The 21,718-nt window shown below is 37.5% G+C and overlaps 1 protein-coding gene and 1 pseudogene across 2 annotated transcripts in view; both read left to right on the top strand.

Moving 5' to 3' along the window:
* LOC118546020 (uncharacterized) overlaps positions 1–21,718 on the top strand; it is a 98,433-nt gene that overhangs the window by 61,425 nt on the left and 15,290 nt on the right. The window contains exon 4 of one of the 2 annotated variants that reach the window (XM_036108658.2): positions 13,944–14,186. The exons of the other annotated variant lie outside the window; for it this stretch is intronic. Coding sequence (XP_035964551.1) covers positions 13,944–13,951 — 8 coding nt within the window. The 3' untranslated portion in view covers positions 13,952–14,186. Of the gene's footprint in view, positions 1–13,943; positions 14,187–21,718 lie in introns of those variants that run through there. 2 annotated transcript variants of the gene reach the window in all.
* On the top strand, positions 12,018–12,991 carry LOC118546019 (mesoderm-specific transcript homolog protein-like; annotated as a pseudogene).

Raw genomic sequence — 21,718 nt, forward strand, 5'->3', positions numbered from 1 at the left:
ACAAATAAATAAGTAAAATCTTTTAAAAAATGGAATTGCTTTCTAAATTTCCTTTCTAGATTGCACATTGCTAGTGTATAGAAATAAAATTGATTTTTGTGTGTATCTTGTATTCTGCCACCTGCTAAATTCTTTTATCAGCTCTAATAGTTTTATTTGTGAATTGTTTAGTTTTTTAAATATATAACATCATGTCATATGCAAACATAGTTTTACTTCTTTTTTTTCACCCATCAGGATGCCTATTATTTCTCTTCTAATATCTGAGTTCCCAGTCCAATGGTGAATAGAAATGGCAAAAGTAGGCATATTTATGTAGTATACTACTGATTGATTTTTACATATCAAACAACTCTTGCATTCCTGGAATAAATCTCACTTTTGATATGCTGCTGCTGGATTTGGTTTCTATTTTTTTGAGGATTTACATTTATATTAATAAAGAATATTGGTCTATAATTTTATTTTCTTGTGTTTCATCTAACTCTCATATCAGGATAATGCTGGCTTCATAGAAAGAATTAGGAAGTATTCCCTCTTCTTGCAATTTTTGGGAAGAGTTTGAGAAGAATTGATGTTCATTCTTTTTTATTATTATTATTATGTTAATCACCATACATTACATTAAAATTAATGTAATGTTTTTAATGTAGTGTTCCATGATTCATTGTTTGCATATAACACCCAGTGCTCCATGCAGAACGTGCCCTCTTTAATACCCATCACGAGGCTAACCCATCCTCCCACCCCCCTTCCCTCTAGAACCCTCAGTTTGTTTTTCAGAGTCCATCGTCTCTCATGGTTCATCTCCCCCTCCTAGTTCCCCCCTTCATTCTTCCCCTCCTGCTATCGATGTTCATTCTTTTTTAATGTTTGTTGAATTCACCAGTGAAACCATCTGGTCCTACTGGTCCTGGGCTTTTCTTTGAAGGCTTGTGGTTACCAGTTCAGTGGCTCTACTTGTTCCGTTCAGATTTTCCATTTATTTTTGACTCTGTTCATGTGTTTCTGGAAATTTGTCTATTTCATCTAGGTTGTTATTTGTTGGCATTCATTTGTTTATAGTATTCTCTGATAATCCTTTAATTTCTGTCTGCTTTATGGTAATGGTCTCACATATCTGATTTAGAGTTTGAATCTTCTCTGTTATTTTTGTTGTTAGTCTAGCTAAAGGCTTGCCAATTTTGTTCATCTTTTCCAAGAACCAACTTTTGTTTACATTGATTGTCTTCATTATTTTTCTATTCTTTATTTAATTTACCTCTGCCCTAATCTTTATTATTTCCTTTTTTCCTGCTATATTTCGGTTTAATTTGCTCTTTTTCTAGTCCTTAATGAATAAAGTTAGATTATTGACCTGAGATCTCTCTTGTTTTCAGTGTAGGGAATTGCAGCTTTAAATTTCCCAATGAGCAATTTTTGCTGCATCTCATCAGTTTTGATATGTTGTATGTTAATTTTAATTCATCTCAACATAGTTTCTAATTCCCCTTGTGATTTCTTATTTTACTCATTGGTTTTTGAGTATATTGCTTAATTATCACATATTTGTGAATTTTTAATTTTAACTCCTGTTTATTTCTAGTTAATTCTTTTGTGATCAAAGAAGATATTTTGTATGATTTTGACTTTTGAAAAATTATTTAGACCTACAATATGGTCTATCCTGGAGAAGGTTCTATGTGCACTTTAGAAGATTATACATTCTGCTGCTGTTGGGTGGAATGTTCTGTATATGTCTATTAGGTCTCTTGATTTATTGTTTAAGTTCTCTCATTAATGTTTTGAATAGTTGTTCTAATTACTCTTGAAAGTGGGTTTGAAGTCTACAAATATTATCATAGAATGGTCTATCTCACTCCTCAGTTCTGTCAAATTTTGTCTCTTGTATTTTGAGGTTCTGTTGTTAGTTGCATATATGTTTATAATTGTTATATGTTGCTGGATAGTCGGTTTCATCAATACCTAATGTTCATTTTGCCTATTGCAAAACTCCTTGGGTTAAAGTCTTTTGTGTCTGGTATTAGTATAGCTACCCCATCACTTTTTTGCTACTATTTGATGAGGAAATATTTTCTATCATTTCAATTTCAACCTACTTGTGTCTTTGTATTTCAAGTGAGTCTCATATAAACAACATATATTTGGATTATGATTTTTAAAAATTTTTATTGAAATATAGTTGATATACAATGTTATATTAGTTTCAGGCATAGAACATAGTGATTCATCCACTCTGTACATTACTCAGTGCTCACCATTATAAGTGTAGTCACCATCTGCCACCATACAATGTTATTACAATATTATTGACTATATTCCTTGTGATGTACTTTTCATCTCCATAACTTACTTATTTTTAACTGGAAGTCTATACCTCTTAATCCCCTTTGCTTATTTTACTAATCCTCCAACCCCCTCCTCTCTGACAACCACATTTGTTCTTTGTATTTATGAGTCTGTTTCTATTTGTTTGTTTTTTAGATTCCACATATAAGTGAAATCATACATATATGTCTTTCTCTTTCTGAATTACTTCACTGAGCAAATGCCCTCTATGTCTACCTATGTTGTCCCAAATGGCAAGATTTCATTCTTATTTATGGCTGAGTAATATTCCATTGTATATATATACACCACATCATCTTTATCCATTCATCCAGCAATGGACACTTTGCCTGCTTTTATATCCTGGCTATTATAAATAATGCTGCAAAAACATAGGGGTGCATATATCTTTTAGAATTAGTGTTTTCATTTTCATTTTTCTTTTTTTAAGATTTATTTTTGTATTTTAGAGACACAGAAAGAGAGACAGCATGAGCAGGGGGAGTGGCAGAGGGAGAGAAATCTTCAAGCAGACTCCTTGCTGAGCATGGAGCCTGACATGACATGGGGCTCAATCTCAGGACCTGAGATCATGACCTGAACTGAAATCAAGAGTCGGTCACTTAACTGACTGAGCCACCCAAACGCCCCCATTTTGCCATTTTAATTATAATATGTCTTGGTGTGGATTTGCTTTTGTTGAGTTTTTAGGGGTTCTCTGTGCCTACTGGATCTAGATATCTGTTTCCTTCCCCAGATTAGGGAAGTTTTCAACCATAATTTCTTGAAATAAATTTTCTGCCCCCTTTTCTCTGTCTTCTTCTTCTGGGATTCCTATAATATGAATATTATCACATCTGGTGGAATCACTGAGTTCCCTAAGTCTATTCTCATTTTTCATGGCTTTTTCTCTATTTCATTCAGCTTGATTACTTTCCATAACTCTGTCTTCTGGGTCACTAATTTGTTCCTCTGCTTCTTCCAGCCTGCTGTTCATTCCATCAAACATGTTTCTTATTTCATTTATTGAGCCCTTTATCTCTGTTATGTTATTTTTTATCTCTGTGTTACAGGTCTCACTGACATCTTGCACTCCTTTCTCAAGACCAGTGATTATCTTTCTGATCATTACTTTAAATTTTCTATAAGGCATGTTACTTATATCTGTTTTGCTTAGATCTCTGGCCATGGGCTTTTCCTGTTATTTCATTTGAAACAAATTCCTGTGTCTTCTCATTTTGTCTAAGTCTCTGTGCCTGTTTTCTGTGTGTTAAGAAAGTTAGCTGTATCTCCTATTCTTGAGGGTAATGGTCTTATGAAGAAGAGGTCCTATAGTACCCTGCAGTGTTATGTGCCCTGTTCCCCAGGACCTGGTGCTTCAAGGAGTGTCTCCAAAGTGTGCTGTGTGTACTCTGCTGTTATGTCCTGGCCACTTTATCCTTCAGTGCAGTCATCTGCAGAGGTTCTCTTTGCCTCTTGTGGGCAGTGTTTGATCCCTGGCCTGAATTTGGTGAGTTTTAAGTTGGTGTGCTCTTGTCTGTTTATGAAATGAGACCTGTCATCACTGACACCGGAACTGAGGCCCTGCAAAACTCTCGATTCAGGATACATGCTGTTGGCAAGGGTCTGGGCCAGTGTTCTGGGTGAGAGGGCCCACCATGCTGGGATTGAGGCAAGCATGACTGGGAATGTTGGTTCCACTAGAGTGTGGTGGGGAGCTAGGGCTTTATTTAAGCAATTAGATAGCAGGGTCATCACTATGCTGGTTCTTACATGTGGCCCTATGCTTATGCTGAGGGGTCGGGGAGGGAAGTGGTGCCTGTCTTTTTTTTTTTTCCTGGAGAATTCTCTCTATGAATACTGCCTCTGTGGGACACACTCTGAGATTAGTAAATAACCTCTGCACTGTGTGCTCCCGGTGCTATTCACATTGATGTTTCCATGCTGTGTGTTTGTGAGCTGTTTGCGCTGCCTTTTCTCCAAGAGTAGCCCCAATGTCCTCTGGGCTCTCCCTGAGCCAAGCCCACTGACCTTTGAAACTCCAGGCTTTAAGCCCTGCTGGTTGCCAAAACTCACAAAGTTCAATCCCTCTTGCTTTCCAAGCCAATTGCCATGGGGATGCATCTTCCCCGTGTGGGCATCCCTGTGTGCTAGACTGTCTCTCACCTTTCTCTCTAACTCTGGCTCCCTCCATACTGCAGCAGCCACAGTCCATTTCTTTCCCAAACCATTTCTCCACACCATTCTGTGGCCTCTTCTCTGCCTTTAGTTGTACAGTTTGGTCTTCCAGTCTTTAGGTTGATTTCTGGGGGTATTTAGGTTGATTTGATAGTTATCTAGATGTACTCATGGGACGAGGCAAGCCTAGGATCTTCCTATGCTGCTGCCATCTTCTCTCTTAATCTGTATTGTGTAAAAAGTCATTTTAAGAACTTGATTCCATTAAGATATTTGTGTGTGTGTGTGTGTGTATGCATGCCTGGGCTATGGGTTCTTGCATTTGTAATTTCAGAAATTAAGTGGGAACACTAGTAAAACAACATTTAATGCAGTATCATTGGGCTCTGGATGGATGACTGGGAGTGCAAGTGTGAGTGACATAGGAAATCTAGAAAGCAGAAAGGAAAATGGGGTTTGATGTGGTTGAGCAGAGTGGGAAGTGTGTATATCTGTTTATTCTCTTCAGTGGGTGATTGAGGAAAAATGTACCTAGTGAGCAATCATGATCTAATGCTGTGGTTACTGAGAAGATGATATAAGGGAAGGGCTACTGCTTCACTAACAAATTATAAACAACAACAGGGGAAAATAGTATTAATAGCACATGTATACCCAAGTCCAATTTGTTTCAACACTACTCATATTGTGCAGTTCATTGAAAAGCATAAGTAAGGACTCAAAATAAGTACAGAATTATCTAAATCTGAAAGTTCAAAAAACCTATTTAGGCTCCCTAGAAACTAAAGTTACTGCTCTCATTCACTCAGACTTCTCTGGGTCTCTTTCTTTCAGGCCAAAAATTTTTGATTTTGAAAAACTCAAAAATTTTGTGACTTGCAACACCTCATCATAGGGATGGTGGGAGTGTCTGGTCAGTGTAGCTCAAGCACCACACTTATCTGGGTCAGCCAATGAAGGACCTACAGCCTCTGAACCACAGCTGTTGGCCAGATGTGTGAGGAGATATCCCGAGGTGAGCCAATAAGAGACTTCCTTGTTGCCCCATGTTGGAGATTGAGGAGGAAGCAGCTGTATTTTTTACCTGTTGTTTTTCTTTTGCTTGATTATTTATATTTTTTGAGTCTGGTGTTTTCAGGATATTGTAGTAGTTTTCTAAGAATGCAAAACCAAATATCAGGAACTGGTCAAATTAAGTAACATATAATTTATTGCCTTATACCCCTAAGTACTTCAAGTTTACCATTGTGTGTTACGTGGTTGGGTGAGTCTCAGGGTTATGAGGATACATCTTTTATAGGCCATTCTCTTTGGCTTAAAATAGCCATTATTTCACAATATATACTCATATGATCTTCCCTGTGTGCCTGTGACTCCAAATTTCCCCTTTTTATAAGGACAACAGTCATATTAGATGAAGCCTACCCTAATTTCACTTGAACAAAATTACCTCAGTAAAGCCTCTATTACCAAATAAGGTCACATTTGAAGTGGGTCAGGAATACAACATATCAAGTTTAGGGCACAAAATTCAATCCATAATAGCCCACTTGAATTCCAAAATTCATGTCCCAATGTGCACAATACATTCTTCTATGTGAATGTCAACAAAAGTCTTCACTGATTCCAGCACCAATGCTAAGGAGAAATCTAACTGAAATATCCTATATCAGATATGGGTGCATTTCCAGCTATGATTAATGCTGAGGCAATATTCTTTTCCAAGTGAGAATGTGTGAACACAGTCAACAAGTTATCTGCTCCCAAATACAATGGCTGGATAGGCACAAGATAGACATCACTATTTTAAAATCGAGAAATTGAAAAGGGAGACAAGGTTTCATGTGTCAAGAGCAAACTTGGATCCTAGGAAGGAAACTTTTCTTTTTGTTTCAAGTTTTTATTTAAAGTCCAGTTAGTTAACATATAGTATAATATTAGATTCAGGAATAGAATTTAGTGATTCATCACTTACATATAACACCCAGTGTTCATCACAATAAGTGCTCTCCCTCAATACCCATCACCCATCTAGCCCATCCCCCACCCACTTCCCCTCCAGCAACCCTCAGTTTGTTCTCTGTAGTTAAGAGTGTTTTATGATTTACCTCTTTTTTCCCTGTGTTCATCTGTTTCATTTCTTAAATTCCACATATGAATGAAAATTACATTAGATCATAGTGTTTGAAAAAATATCCTTTTTGGCTCTAGGTTCTGACCTCTGATCCCATGGGGTGGCAGCTTCACATTCTTAGCCATGGTAATTGGTGGCCTCCCACCCACCCAGGGTTGCTACAGTACATTCTTCTGAACAACTTAGGTAGCCCTAACATTTGGAACTCAGGAGATGACCTTGGTCTCAGGAATGAGGGAGGAGATGGCTCTATCCCTTGGCATTGCACCTCTGGGTTCCTAGTGGCAGTGGCAGCTCTGCCAACCTCTGAACCTACTTTGGGGTCATTTGCCCCTTTTCTGAGGGATAATGTATGTTCCCAGCTAGATACATCTGTAGGCCCTCTTCTTTGTCTATAGAATCCCAGTAGTACAACAGTCTTCCTTCATTTTGTCCCATCTGTTTCTCCTTTAATACTAGTAGTCCACATTTCTACTGATATTAAAATTTCAGAATCAAACACTGTTGGCTTTCCCTGCAATTCAAGGTGTTAAAGCCATCACACAGGAGTGTCCTTCACTCACGTTTTCAACAACCATCTCTCTGGCTACTGATGAGATGTTTGATTTTACCCACATTTCTCACATGCCTGACTTCCCAACTGATAGCTTTCTAGCCACACCCTGTTCCCTTTTTTAAAAAAGCAGGCTATCTGGATAGGGTGAGACAATTGCAAATCATCACATGCTAGTTTCTTTTTGTTTCATGGTACTTTCTTTAATTTATGTCTCTCCTCTGGCATTTACTATGAGCAGCAAGGAGAAACCAGGCCATGCCTTCAACACTGTGCTTAGAAATCTCCTCAGTTTACTGTCCCAGTTTATCATGTAAAAGTTTTATTCTTCATAAAATACTAGAACACAGTTCAACTAAATGCCATGCCACTTTTAAACAAGGATGGCCATTTTGCAAGTTTCCAATACCATGTTCCTAATTTCCATCTGTTATCTCACTAGAAGTACCCTTGATACTCATATTTCTAGCAACATATTTTTTATGATGCTCTATGTATTCTCTGAGATGATAGAGTCTTTCTCCACAGCTCTCCTCTTTTCTGTGTGAGCCCTCACCTGAAGTACATTTAATGTCCATATTTCACCCAACAGTCCCTTAAGAAATCTTGACTTGTTCTGTCATACACCTCAAAACTCTGCCACCTTTACTCATTACCCAATCTCAAAGCCACTCCCACATTATTAATTCCTTGTTACAATTTGACTCTACTTCCAGAACCCAAATCTGTGTTAGTGTGTTCTAGGTCTATCATTACAAAGTACCAGACACTGGGGAGCTTAAAGAACAGAAATGTGTTGTCTTACATTTCTGGAGGCTAGAAATCTAAATCAGTATGTTGTGGGCCATGTTGATTCCTGCTGAGATGTGTAAGGAAAGGATGTATTCCCGGCCTATCCCCTAAAATCTTACATGGTTGACTTCTCCCATTGTCGTTTTACATTGTCTTCTCCATAGACATGTCTTGGTGTTCACATTTTCCCTGTTTATATAGAAAAGGGTCGTTTGGATTAGGGTCCATGCTAAAGAATACATTTTAATTTGATGATTGCCTCATTATGGACCCTGTCTCCAAATATAATCCTATTTGAGGTACTTGGAGTTAGGACTACATGGTATGAAGTTGGGGCCACATGATTCAACTCACCTGAGATATGAAACCAGAGCTATACATGGGCGTTTGTGGTACCTCTTCCATGATACCGACTATATGTGCTCTCATTAGAGAACTAAGGTGATCTCATTCACCCTTCTCTTACTCAAGGCTCTTTGAATTCTGCTTAATTTTATTGTATTTTAATTTTTCTGTCTTCTTATCACTGTGAAAACCAAGATACTTGATTTCAATCCTTGGAAACTGATTAGGATTTCCTTTAGACCAATATTTGGTCAATATTTTAAGAATGGCATTTGTACTTTTAATATAATTAGTAAATGCCCCTATGAAGGATGATATTTTCAACCAAACAAAGAGACAAATCTGGAAAATCTACAAAAATTGAAAACTTTTTTTATCCGTAATTTCAGAAATCAAATAGGAACATGAGTAAAACAATGTTGTATAGGCACCATATAGACTATTAAGACTGGGATTGCAAGGGTGAGTGACAGATATGAAATCCAAGGTATAGCTAGGAAAAATGGGTGTTGAAGACAAGAAGGGGAAGTGAGTACATCTGATTCTTCACTTCAAAAGGTGATTGATGACAAAGGGCATCTGGTAAGCATTCATTCTCTAATGGCGTAGTTAATAATTCTCTAATGGTGTGGTTAAGAGTAAAGATTGAGAGAAATAGATTTATTGCTTAAATAACAAATTATAAACAACAGTCCTGGGGAAATAGTACTAATAATCAAACATACGCTACTCAAACTTACTCAACATTACCCTTGTTATAGAATTCATTGAAAAACTGAAGGGAGAATCCAAACTCAGTACAGAAATTGCTAAATCTAAAAGTTCAGCCTATTACAGGCTCCTTAGTAACTGGAGTTCCTATTCTAAGTTGCCCAGATTTATCTGATTCTATTCCTTCCAAGTCTGTAATCTTTCCTGTGGATAATGCAAACTTTAATGACTAGCACACTGGCATCATGTGGATGATGGAGGCATCCAGTCAAAGCAACTCAAGCCACACTCAGCTCTGAGTTAGCCAATCAGGGATGTGTGTAGGCGCTGACTTACAGCCATGGGCCCAATGCACACTCAGGTGTGTCAGGCTGAACTGTAAGAGTCTTACCAGGTACTCAGTCTCAAAAATGGAGGCGGAATCTGGTATACTTTACCTGCTGTTTGCTTCTTTGTTTGATTAGTTGTATGCTTTTAATCATAATGAGAAGGATATGAGTTCAGACCTGCAAGTGGAAATCTCCTGCCACTTCAATCAAGTCAGAGAAGAGTTGTACAAATTAATAGTATTAAAATGACTTTCCTTGATTCTGACCACGTATTTTAACTTAGGCTATTTGTTCAGATTTTTTTTATTTTTACTTATTTTTATCTATTTTACCTTTTATTGGCCTGACAAAATAAGACCCATCACATTAAATACTCAGCATTGCATGATATGGTGCTTGAATGACTACATTCTGTGTGAAAACTTTATTTTTTTCCATTGGGAATAGGACATGCCAAGAAAAATTCTATTCCCAGTCCTTAGCTCTGAGTGAAGGAAAAAAGTCTCTGAGAATTTGCAATCACATGAGTGTTCTAGTGTAGCCCTGGTGTTCAAATTAACACTATCAGCATGATCCAAATAATTCCTGGTGGCAACCCAATCAAATGGAAAATATACAATAATCCTTTCTGGAGGAGCTTAATCTTAATTAAGGCTTTTGTAAGATTCCTGCAGATAATCTCCCTCAATACAAGCACATAATCCAAAAACAAGCCTCCATCAGCAAAATCAAACAAGAAAACAGAATGGAAACCACCACAGAATTATTACCAAATGCCAACATAAAAAATAAATGTGTTTAACATATATGTGTGTGTATATGTATGACAGAACATATAAGGAAGAAGCAGATCATTATCAAAAATATGCTAAATGAGTTTTCTAGACTTAATCATTGTAACCACTAGAACAAAAGATTAAAGAAATTTTATACAACAAAGGAGACATACCTGGATAGAGAATTGGTGAACTAGAAGACAAGTGAAAGAAATAATACAGAACACCTCATAGAAAGATAAAGAGAAAAATAGGATTAAAGAGAGGCAAAGAGACTTAAGGAATGGAATAAGTAGTTATTAAGTACACCTCATAGGCATTCCAGAAGCAGAAACATGGGTGAATTTTGGAAAAATAATAGTCAAATGAAAATTTCTGGTAATAGCCCTGAATTTAGGGAAGCCATGACATCTTGGATCCAGGAAGCACATGTGAACACATTGTAGTGAACCTATGACGTATGCATAGAGAGCACGATAGCAGACAAAAGGACATGATGCCTAAAAATGGAAAACCAAATAGTGTGACAGCATCCCTCTTTTCATCAAGAAATGGAAGCCAAAAGCAAGTGCTGAGAGAAAATAACTGTCAGTCTACTGTTGTCTACCTGGCCAGAGTATCATTTGATAGTGAACCTATGATAGACATGAATATGGACCACCCAGAACCCCCTCCCAAAGACAGACTCTCTCCTTCAGCTGCTTAGAGTGCAGTCAGCTGGCAGTCCTCAGCCATTAGCCTTTTTCGTCATTACCTCAGCTACAGAGAGCTTCCTTGCCTGAGCTCAGGGACTTCCTCTGATAGCCACATCCAATTTTGATCAAGGAAGGTTGATTAATATATGTCTGGTCCCTTCCTCAGCTATTAATCCTGATTAATTGCCCTGTACACTGAATACTATTTCAGTGTTGGCTCTCTTAAGATCTTAACTCTGAAATACACATGAGAAAAGTCATAACTTGAAGTGTTTCTACTAACTGACACCATATTAAAGGAGCATTTCAGAAATTTTATTTAGGAAAATGGAAGATGATCTGAGATGCAAATAGAAATGGTAGTAGAATGAATTAGCTAATAGGGATAAATGACAAATAGTATCTATATAAAACACTGGTAATCAAAATTATAGCTATATTGGTAATCTGAGTACACAAGCCATTACTAAATATTGCAAATATGCATTACTTGGTTGATTGGAGTGTTCAATGAGAGTAGCTCATAACCCACTCACCATTGGCTTCTCCACTGGAGGACTTGGAGCGCCTGTGCCACAGTCATTGGCCCAAAGTGCGGAAAGATGACCCAGGATGAACCAGTAAGAACATTCCTGGGATATCACCTGTGGACATGGAGGAGGAAATGGGTGTGGTTCTTTCTCTGGCCTTTGTTTGCTAGCTTCCTTATGATCAGGAGGACTTAATGATAGGAGTTCAGAGAAACTGACATGTTTCTTGAATCTTTCATCAGATTAAGGAAGGTTTGATTGCTAATATCTCAAATGTGACTTTTGTATCCTCATTTGTAAATGGGAGTGTTAAAAAATCTGTTTAGTAAGGCTTCTTTGCTCCTTTCATCATATTTTAATTTCTAGTATCTCTTCATAATCAAGTTCTTTTTTATTAGCAATAGCATCTGCTGTTCCTTAAAGTTCTCACAGAAAACACCCTGGGAAGCCTTGCCATTTGGACAATACCTCATTGATTGCCTGCATTTCTTTGATGCTTCTTAACTCCTTTTATTTTCGTTTAATTTCTGTAATTTATTTTTACATGAGTACATGTAAAGTGTTTGTATGCATCTCATGCATTATTGAAAAGAATATGTGCCCCCCAAACATGGAGTCTTGTAGCCCAGATCTTACCTGAATTAGGATGAGGGAGTGGTGGGTTCAGGTGGGGCTATGGGCTGTGCCCCTACTTGTGGCCTATCTGCATATCCCACCCCACCCCTACTTTCTCCTGCTCTTCACTCATGGAAGTTGTCAGGCAAATTTTTCACCTACAAGGGACTATGCATCTTCTACCAAGACTCTGTGGGTATGGTTGGAAGTCCTGAAATGGTTGTACTTTTACATGGCTTTCCAACATCCAACTATGACTGGTACAAGATTTGAGAAGGTCTGATCCTGAGGTTTCATTGAGTGATTGCCCTTGATTTCTTGGACATTGGCTTCAGTGACAAACCAAGACCAGATCAGTATTCCATATTTGAGCAGGCCAGCATTGTGGAAGTACTTTTGGGGTGTCTGGGGCTCCAGAACCACAAGACCAACTTTTTGTTTCATGATTATGGAGTTTTGTTGCTCAGGAGCTGGTCTTATAGGTTCCAGGAGAATGGATCTGGTCAGCTTACCATAAAGAGTCTGTAAGATGGAGGTATATTTCCTGAGACTCACTATCCTCTCCTTCTTCAAAACTTCTCAAAGATGGAGGTATCCTGTCACCCATCCCCACACAATTGAACTTCTTTGTATTCTCCCGAGGTCTCATCCCATTCTTTAGGCTATACACCCGACCCTCTGAGAATGAGCTGTCGACATGTGGTCAGGGTTATGCAACAATGATGGGATAACGTAGTTATCAATAATCTCTAACAGTACATCAACCAGAGGAAGACGTTTAGAAGATGCTGCATGGGAGCTCTGGCTTCTGTAACTACTCCCATTCATTTTATCTATGGGCCATTGGATCCTGTGAATCCATATCCAGAGTTTTTGAAGCTATACGGGAAAACACTGCCAAAGTCCACAGGGTCGATTCTAGATGACCACATTAGCCACTGTCCACAGCTAGAGGATCCCATGGGCTTCTTGAATGCATATAAGGTCTTCATCAACTCCTTTTAAGCTGGAAAGAGTAGCTCCCCTGTATTATCTCCCCTACTCCCTTATCTGTTGTATATTCCACTTAGGAAGCAATGCCCAAAAGAGGTCCTGGCCACCAAAGAGTATTCTCTCACAAAAGTCCACATGACTCACGTTGGTGATCAACATATGGTAAAAAGCCTGCAGATGCTCTGGCTAAGGGTGACCTAACAGTCCACCTCCCATTCTTCTATCATCTGAACAAATGTATGGACTTGCCTTTGTTTTTGTGCTGTCAGGAAATTCTGATGAGCACTACTATTCACTGATGCAGAAAGAGAGACATTCTTAGAAGTTTTTTAACACTTCTATGGACTTTTCTGAAATATTTAGAAATACTAATTTCAGGCCCATCCTCAACTGGAATCATATGGTAAAGAATTAAGAGATGGTACCTCCTTACTTTTCCTTGAATGGCTTTAAGGTCACATGCTTTTTAAAGTTCTCTAAGCAACACGGCTTCAAGTCACAGTGAGTCTCCCTTGTCATAATTTTGGATTTCATTTCATCAGCTACTTTTAATTATGACATTTTGTTAAAGTAGGTTTTGGTTTGAATAATGCAGTATTCTAAGTATACTTTAGACTATGATTTACTACACATGTATATTTTATAAGGATACTAAACCAGCATATACTCTGGCAGAGTAGTGAATTTTCCTTTGTTTTCCTTTTCCTATAGTTACATGCTGAATTTCTAGCTTTCAATAACCGTGGAGGGGAAACATATTATGGGACTTTAATCCTTTGAAATTTATTACAATTTGCATTAAACCCCCTTATTTCATCATGTATGCTAAGTATTCCACTTGAAATTTTAAAATAAGTTTTAAATATCCCTTGATGTGAATGTAGAAACCTGTAAAGGATGTCACTCTGAGCCAAACAATGAGATAAAAGCTAAGTAAACTAAAGAAATCCAACTTTTTCTTTAGCTCATTAGAAGAGAGATAAAGCCAAAGGGATTTGGAAAACAAAGAGCTTGCTGCATAAACTCCCAAGAAAAGCTATCATAAAATCAAGTGCAAGTAAATCCTTGTGAGTGGTGCCCAGAAGTTACCAAATACACTGGAAGAAAATTTTGGAAGCCAAAGGCTCACATAGTGCCATTTGATTCTTCAGAGAAAGAGCTGGGGACCATTTAGAAAAATAAAACTCCATTTTACCAAGTCACTTAATTTGTATCATGTTAATTATTACTGCTTCAAAATGCCGTAATTGTCAAAAGACTTACAGGTGTTTTTCAAGGTTCATGTATATTGTTCTAATACGTATCATATTACATAAAAAGTAATTTTTTAGTTTTGAATTTTAATGTATTTCATCTTTTTTAAATTTTAATTCCAGTAAAGCTAATATACAATGTTATATTGGTTTCAGGTATACAATATAGTTATTCAACAATTCTATACATTACTCAGTGTATGTCACAAGTGTACTAATTAATCTCGGTCACCTATTTCACACATCTCCCCACTCACCTCCCCTCTGGTAACTATCAGTTTGTTTTCATTAGTTAATAGTCTGTTTTGTGGCTTGTTTCTCTCTTTTTTTTCCTTTGCTCCTTTGCTTTGTTTCTTAAATTCCACATATGAGTGGAATCATATGGTATTTGTCTGTCTTTGACTGAATGACTTATTTAGCTTAACATTATACACTCTAGTTCCATCTATTTCATTGCAAATGGCATGATTTCATTATTTTTATGGTTGAATAATATTCCTTTGTGTGTGTGTGTGTGTGTGTGTGTGTGTGTGTGATTTTGGTACCATATTTTTATTCATCAATCAGTGGGCACTTGGGCTGCTTCCATATCTTGGCTATTGTAAATAATGTTGCTATAAACATAGGGGTGCATGTATCCCTTTGAATTACTGTTTTTACATTCTTTGGAAAATACCCAGTAGTGTGATTACTGGAACAAAAAGTAGTTCTATTTTCTACCTTTTAAGGAACCTCCATACTATCTTTCACAGTGGCTGCACCAGTTTGCATTCCCATCAACAGTGCAGGAGGCTTCCCTTTTCTCCACATACTTGCCAACACTTGTTGTTTCTTCTGTTTCTGATTTTAGCCATTATGACAGGTATGAGTTGATACCTCCATCGTAGATTTCATTTGCTTTTCCCTGATGATGAATGCTGTTGAGCATCCTTTCATGTGTCTCCTGGACTACTCTGGCAGAGTTCTTTATTAGAACTATCTGTTTATGTCTTCTATTTTTTAATTGGATTATTTGTGTTCTTTATGTTAAGTTGTGTAAGATTTTATATATTTTGGATACAAACCCTCTCTTAGGTATGTCATTTGCAAATATCTTCTCGCATTCACTAGGTCGCCTTTTAGTTTTGTTGATTGTTTCATTCCTTCTGCAGAATCTTTTTATTTCAATGTGGTCCCAATAGTTTATTGCGTTGCCTCAGGAGACATGTATAGAAAAATGTTGCTATGGCTGATGTCAGAGAAATTACTATCTGCGCATGCTTCTAGGATTTTTCTTTCAAGTCTCACTTTTTCAGTTTCTTTTTGTACATGGTGTAAGAAAACGGTCCAGTTTCATTCTTTTTGCATGTAGCAGACCAGTTTTCCAAACACCGTTTGTTGAAGAGACTATCTTTTTCCCATTGGACATTCTTTCCTCCTTTTTAGATTAGTTGACCATATAACTGTAGGATTACTTCTGGGTTTTCTATCCCGTTCCATTGATCTATGTATCTATTTTTGTGCCAGTATCCTACTGTTTTGCTTACTACAGCCTTGTAATATAACTTGAAGTCTGGAATTGTGATATCTTTAGCTTTGCTTTTCTATTTCAGAATAGCTTTGGCTACTCAAGGTCTTTTGTGGATCTATATGAATTTTAGGATTTTCTGTCCTAGTTCTATGAAAAATGCAGTTGATATTTTGATAAGGATTGCATTAAATGTGTAGAATGCTTTGGGTAGTATAGACATTATAGCAATATTTCTTCTTCCAACCCATAAACATGGAATGTCTTTCCATTTGTTTGTGTCATCTTCAATTTCTTTCATCATTGGTTTATACTTTTCAGAGTACAGGTCTTTCACCTCATTTGGTTAGGTTTATTCCTAGGTATCATCATTTTGGGTACAACTGTAAATAGGATTTTTTCCCTTAATTTCTCTTTCTGCTGCTTCATTATTAGTGTATAGAAATGCAACAGATTTTTGCACATTGATTTTATATCCTGCAACTTAACTGAATTCATTGATCATTTCTAGTAGTTTTTTGGTGGAGTCTTTGGGTTTTCTATAGAAGGTATCCCGTCATCTGCAAATAGTGAAAGTTTTACTTCTACCTTACCAACGTGGCTGCCTTTTATTTCTTTTTGTTGTCTGATTACTGCAGCTAGGACTTCCAGTACTATGTTGAATAGAAGTGGTGAGGATGGACATCCTTGTCTTCATCCTCGTCTTAAAGGAAAAGCTCTCATTTGTTCACCCTTGAGAATGATTTTAGTTGTGGGTTTTTCATATATGGCCTTTATTATGTTGAGGTATGTACCCCATAGACCCACTTTCTGGAACGAATATGTTTTGTCAAATGGTTGAGATGATTATATGGTTTTTATCCTTCCTCTGATTAAAGTGGTATATCACATTGATTGATTTGCAAATATTATACCCCCTTTGCTTCATCCCATTTTATCATGGAATACATCCCACTTTATCATGGTGAATGATCCTTTTAATGTACTGTTGAATTGGCTTGCTAATATTTTGTTGAGGATTTTTGCATCTATGGTCATCGGAGATATTGGGCTACAGTTTTGGGTTTTTCTGTTTGTTTGTTTATTTGTAGTGTTTTTGTCTGGTTTTGGTTATCAGGGTAAGGCTGGCCTCATAAAATGAATTTGGAAGTTCGCCTTTCTCTTCTATTTTTGTTGGAATAGCTTGAGAAGAATAAGTATTAACTCTTTTTTTTTTTTTAATGTTTGGTAAAATTTTCCTGTGAAGCCATCTGGTCCCGGACTTTCCTGTTGAGAATGTCGTCATTACCGATTCAAAGTTGTTACTAGTAATCAGTCTGTTTAAATATCCTACTTCTTCCTTATTCAGTATTGGTAGATGGCATGTTTCTAGGGATTCATCCATTTCTTCTAAGTTGTCCAATTCGTTGCCGTATAAGTTTTCATACTATTCTCTTACGATTCTTTGCATCTCTGGGGTGTTGGTTGTTATTTCCATCCTTCATTTTTTATTTTATTTATTGAGTCTTCTCTCTTCTTTTCATGATGCATCTGGCTAAAAGTTTACCAATTTCAATTATCTTTTTGAAGAACCAGGTCTTGGTTTCATTGATCTTTTCTATTGATTTTTTAGTCTCCATTTCAGTTAGGTCCACTCTAATCTTTATTATTGCCTCGCTTCTACTAGCTTGGGCCTTTGCTTGTTCTTCTCTTTCTAGTTCCTTTAGGTATAAGGTTAGGTTGTTTATTTGAGATTTTTCTTGTTTCTTGAAGTAGGCAAGTAGGCCTATATCTTTTTTAAAGATTTTATTTCTTTATTTGACAGAGAGAAAGAGAGCACAAGCAGGGGGAGCGGCAGGCAGAGGGAGAGGGAGAAGCAGACTTGCCGCTGAGCAGGGAGCCCGATGCGGCGCTCGATCCCAGGACCCTGGGATCATAACCTGAGCCTAAGGCGGACGCTTGACGACTGAGCCGCCCAGGTGCCCCCAAGTAGGCCTATATTGCCATAAACTTCCCTCTTAGAACTGCTGTTGCTGTGTCGTCCAAATTTCAGATCATTGTGTTTTCATTTTCACTTGTCTCCATGTATTTTTAAATTTTCTCTTTGACTTCTTTTTTGACACATGGGTTGTTTAGTAACATGTTGTTTAGCCTCCAGGGGTTTGTGCTTTTCCCAGTTTTTTTTTTTTTTTTCTTGTAATTGATTTCCAGTTTCATAGTGTTACCGTTGGAAAAGATGCTTGATATGATTTCAGCTTTCTTAAATGTACTGAAACGTTTTCTGTGACCTAACATGTGATTTATCCTAGTGATTGATTTATGTCCACTTGAAAGTAGGGTGTATTCTGCTGTTTTGGGATGGAATGTTATGTACAGATCATCTGATCTAATGTGTCATTCAAAGCCGCTGTTTCCTTGTTGATTTTTTGTCTGATGATCTATCCGTTGATGGAAGTGCAGTATTAAAGTCCCTTACTATTATTTTATTACTGTCAATTTCTCCCTTTATGTCCCTTTAATACTTGTTGCCTTTTTAATTATTATGCGTCTTGGTGAGGACCTCCTTGGGTTCATATTGTTAAGACTCTCTGTGATTCCTGTACCTAGATGTATTTTTCCTTTCCCAGATTAGGGAAGTTTTTGTCTATTTTTTCTCCAAATAACATTTCACCCCTCCTCTCTCTCTCTTCCCCTGCTGGGATCTGTAAAATACAAATGTTATTGTGCTTAATTAAGTTTGTATATATCCCTTAAGTTATTCTCATTTTTATTATTCTTTGTTCATTTTGCTGTTTGACTTGGTTGCTTTTCATTACCCTGTCTTCCAGATCGTTGATCCAACCCTCTACATCCTCTAATCTGCCGTTGATTTCCTCTAGTGTATTTTTCATTTCAGTTATTAAATTCTTCAGCTCTGAGTGGTTCTTTTTTATATTTTCTGTCTCTTTTCTGAAGTTCTCACTGATTTGTCAATAAATCTTCACTATATATTCTGGGCACTTTTCAAACTCCTGCTTCTGTGCTGTGTCTCAAGCTGAGTTATTTAGTATGCTAGCTCTTTAAGAGTGGGGGCTCAGTTGCCTATCACCCTTTGACTCTCTCCGAGTTAAGCCCCACTGAGTTTTAAAGCTTTTGGAGTTAACCCCCACTGGTTTTCAGAGCCAGACATGGTGGGGACTTGTCTTCCTAGTGAGGGTCCCCAGTGCCAGAAGTGCTTGATGTGGGATCTCGTCCTCTCACTTTTCTACACTTGTAATGTTCCTCCCATTGGTGGTTAGTCACACCAAGGGTTTGGTTTCCAACCGCATCTCCACCTCTCCTACCTTTTATAATGTGGTCTTTTCTCTATGACCAGCGGTGGAAGATCTGTTCTACCAGTCTTCAGGTCATTTAACAGAGTTAGTTACATAGAGGTACTTGTTGTCTCAGTGTGTACATGGGATGCGATGAGCTCAAGATCTTCCTGCTTCACCATCTTAGACCACAATCCCAAGGCCCATTTTTATGCAGTGGATCAGGGATCGACAGGCTGTGCATAATCCCAACAATTATATTGACTGATTTTCGTATTTTAACTGATGTTTTATCCTTGGGATAAATTCCACATAGTCATGGTAAAGAATTATTTTTTTTATGTTCCTGGATTAGTAGTGTTAATATTTGTTGATAATTTTTGTATCTATATTTGTAAGGAATTTTGATCTGCAAGGTCTTTTTCTTCTTCTTCTTCTTTAAGATTTTATTTATTTATTTGGAGGCGGGGAGAGTGAGCACGAGCAGGGGGTAGGGACAGAGGGAGAAGAAGCAGACTCCCCGCTGAGCAGAGAACGTGATGTGGGGCTCGATCCCAGGACCTTGAGATCATGACCTGAGCCGAAGGCAGACGCTTAACCGACTGAGCCACACGGGCGTCCCTTTTTTTCTTCTTCTTGTTACCACTTTGTCTCTATGAGTGCCAGGGTATTACTGGACTAACTGTGTGATTTGGGAAGTGTGTCTTCCTCATCTGTTTTTTGGAAGAGTTTTTAAAAGATTGATGTTAAATCTCCTTTAAATTTAGAAAAGACCTCTTAACCATAGGAAATAAACTGAGGGTTGCTGGAGGGGAGGGGGGTGGGGGGATGGGGTTACACTGTGATGGACATTAAGGAGGACATGTGATGTAATGAGCACTGGGTGTTATATACAGCTGATGAATCGCTGAACTCTACCTCTGAAACTACTAACACACTATATGTTAATTAATTGAATTTATATTTAAAAAATGAAGACTAGACCAGTGAAGCCATCTGATCCTAGGCTTTTGTGTGTGTGTGTGTGTGTGTGTGTGTGTGTGTGTTGGGGGGCTGTTTCATTAGAAAGTCAATCTCTTGTTATAAGTCAGTTCATACTTCCTATTTCTTTTTGAGTCAATCTCATCGCTTTGTGTCTTTCCAGTAATATGTACATTTCATATAGATTATCTGATTCGTTGGCATGTGTTTTTCATAGTACTGCCTTATAATCCCTTTTAATTTTGCAGCATTGGTAGTATTACAAAATAAAATTCTGAGTAAATTTTAAAGAGCTTATTGTCATTATTCAATGATTCATGAATCAGGCAGCATTCAACCTAGCAGATAGAAAGGAGCTATCTCCAAGGAACTGTACAAAATGAAAGAGTTTTACAGGCAGAAGGGAGCAGAAACAAGGAAGTTAGACTAGGAAAAAGGGGCTTGGTTGTGGCAAGGTCACTTTCTTTCAGGGGATGGCAGGCAGATTACCTAACTAGTACTGATTAGGTGATTCCTAATTCACTGGCTTAAGTTTCCATTTCTGAGAGAGTTGAAACTGTAATTAAGTCTTGGTTTGATGATGTGGGGCTTAGCATAAATGAGTCGCTTTGGGTCTGTTGTCGACTTTAACAATTGTGATATCCCTCCTTCCTCTGATTTTTCCTTGGTCAATCTAGCTAAACGTCTGTAATGTTGTTTAATTTGTTTATTAAAAAAAACTTTTGGCCATTGATGCCCGCTATTCTTTTTCTATGCTCTATTTTACTTACTACTACTCTTTCTTTGTACCCCATAAGTTTTGATATCTTGTATTTTCCTTTTCATTCATATCAGAGTATTTTCTAATTTCTAATGTGATTTTCCCCCTTGATTCATAAGTTATTTAGGATTTTATTGTTAATTTTGTGAATTCCCCATGACTTATTATTACTGATTCCTACTTTCACACCCTGCCACGGGCAAGAATTTCCAAGTCCCTTCTTAATGTAGTAAATTGCTGAATGATGTTTTATATTAAAAAGGCAAGAATCATTTCATCCTTTGCCAAAGTTAAGACCCCTATTGTGACTTCCAGGAGAATAAAGTAGGTAATTTTCTCATCACCTATTAAGAACCCTCACTGGTGCTCAGTATACCCAGTGTCTCGTTGTCCTAAGGAGATGTTTTCAGGGTTATTCACTGCATTATCTTCTGTAATGACAAGAAAATATCCCTTCATGAAATGAAAGTGTCTATCAAAGTATGAACGAATAAATAATCTGTGGTCCACCCAGAAAATGGAATATTATGCATCAAGTAGAATGAATGTGGCCATACAATTGACAAATGGAAAGGCAAATCAAGTGAAAAAAAGATGGCAAACAAAAAGCACTAAACTATATCTGTTGTTTTAAACTCACAAATATGTATAAAGAAAAAAATATTTTTCTTTATTTTTTTTTAAAGATTTTATTTATTTATTTGACAGAGAGAGACACAGCGAGAGAGGGAACACAAGCAGGGGGAGTGGGAGAGGGAGAAGCAGGCTTCCCTCGGAGCAGAGAGCCCGATGTGGGGCTCGATCCCAGGACGCTAGGATCATGACCTGAGCCGAAGGCAGACGCTTAACGACTGAGCCACCCATGCGCCCCAAAAATATTTTTCTTTAATACACAAGGACATGCAAATGCACATAATAAAGGTCTTGAACTATATACCATTGGCTGATGATGGGGTAATATATGAA

This window comes from Halichoerus grypus, chromosome X (assembly GCF_964656455.1).
Source record: "Halichoerus grypus chromosome X, mHalGry1.hap1.1, whole genome shotgun sequence".
NCBI classification, from domain to species: domain Eukaryota; kingdom Metazoa; phylum Chordata; class Mammalia; order Carnivora; family Phocidae; genus Halichoerus; species Halichoerus grypus.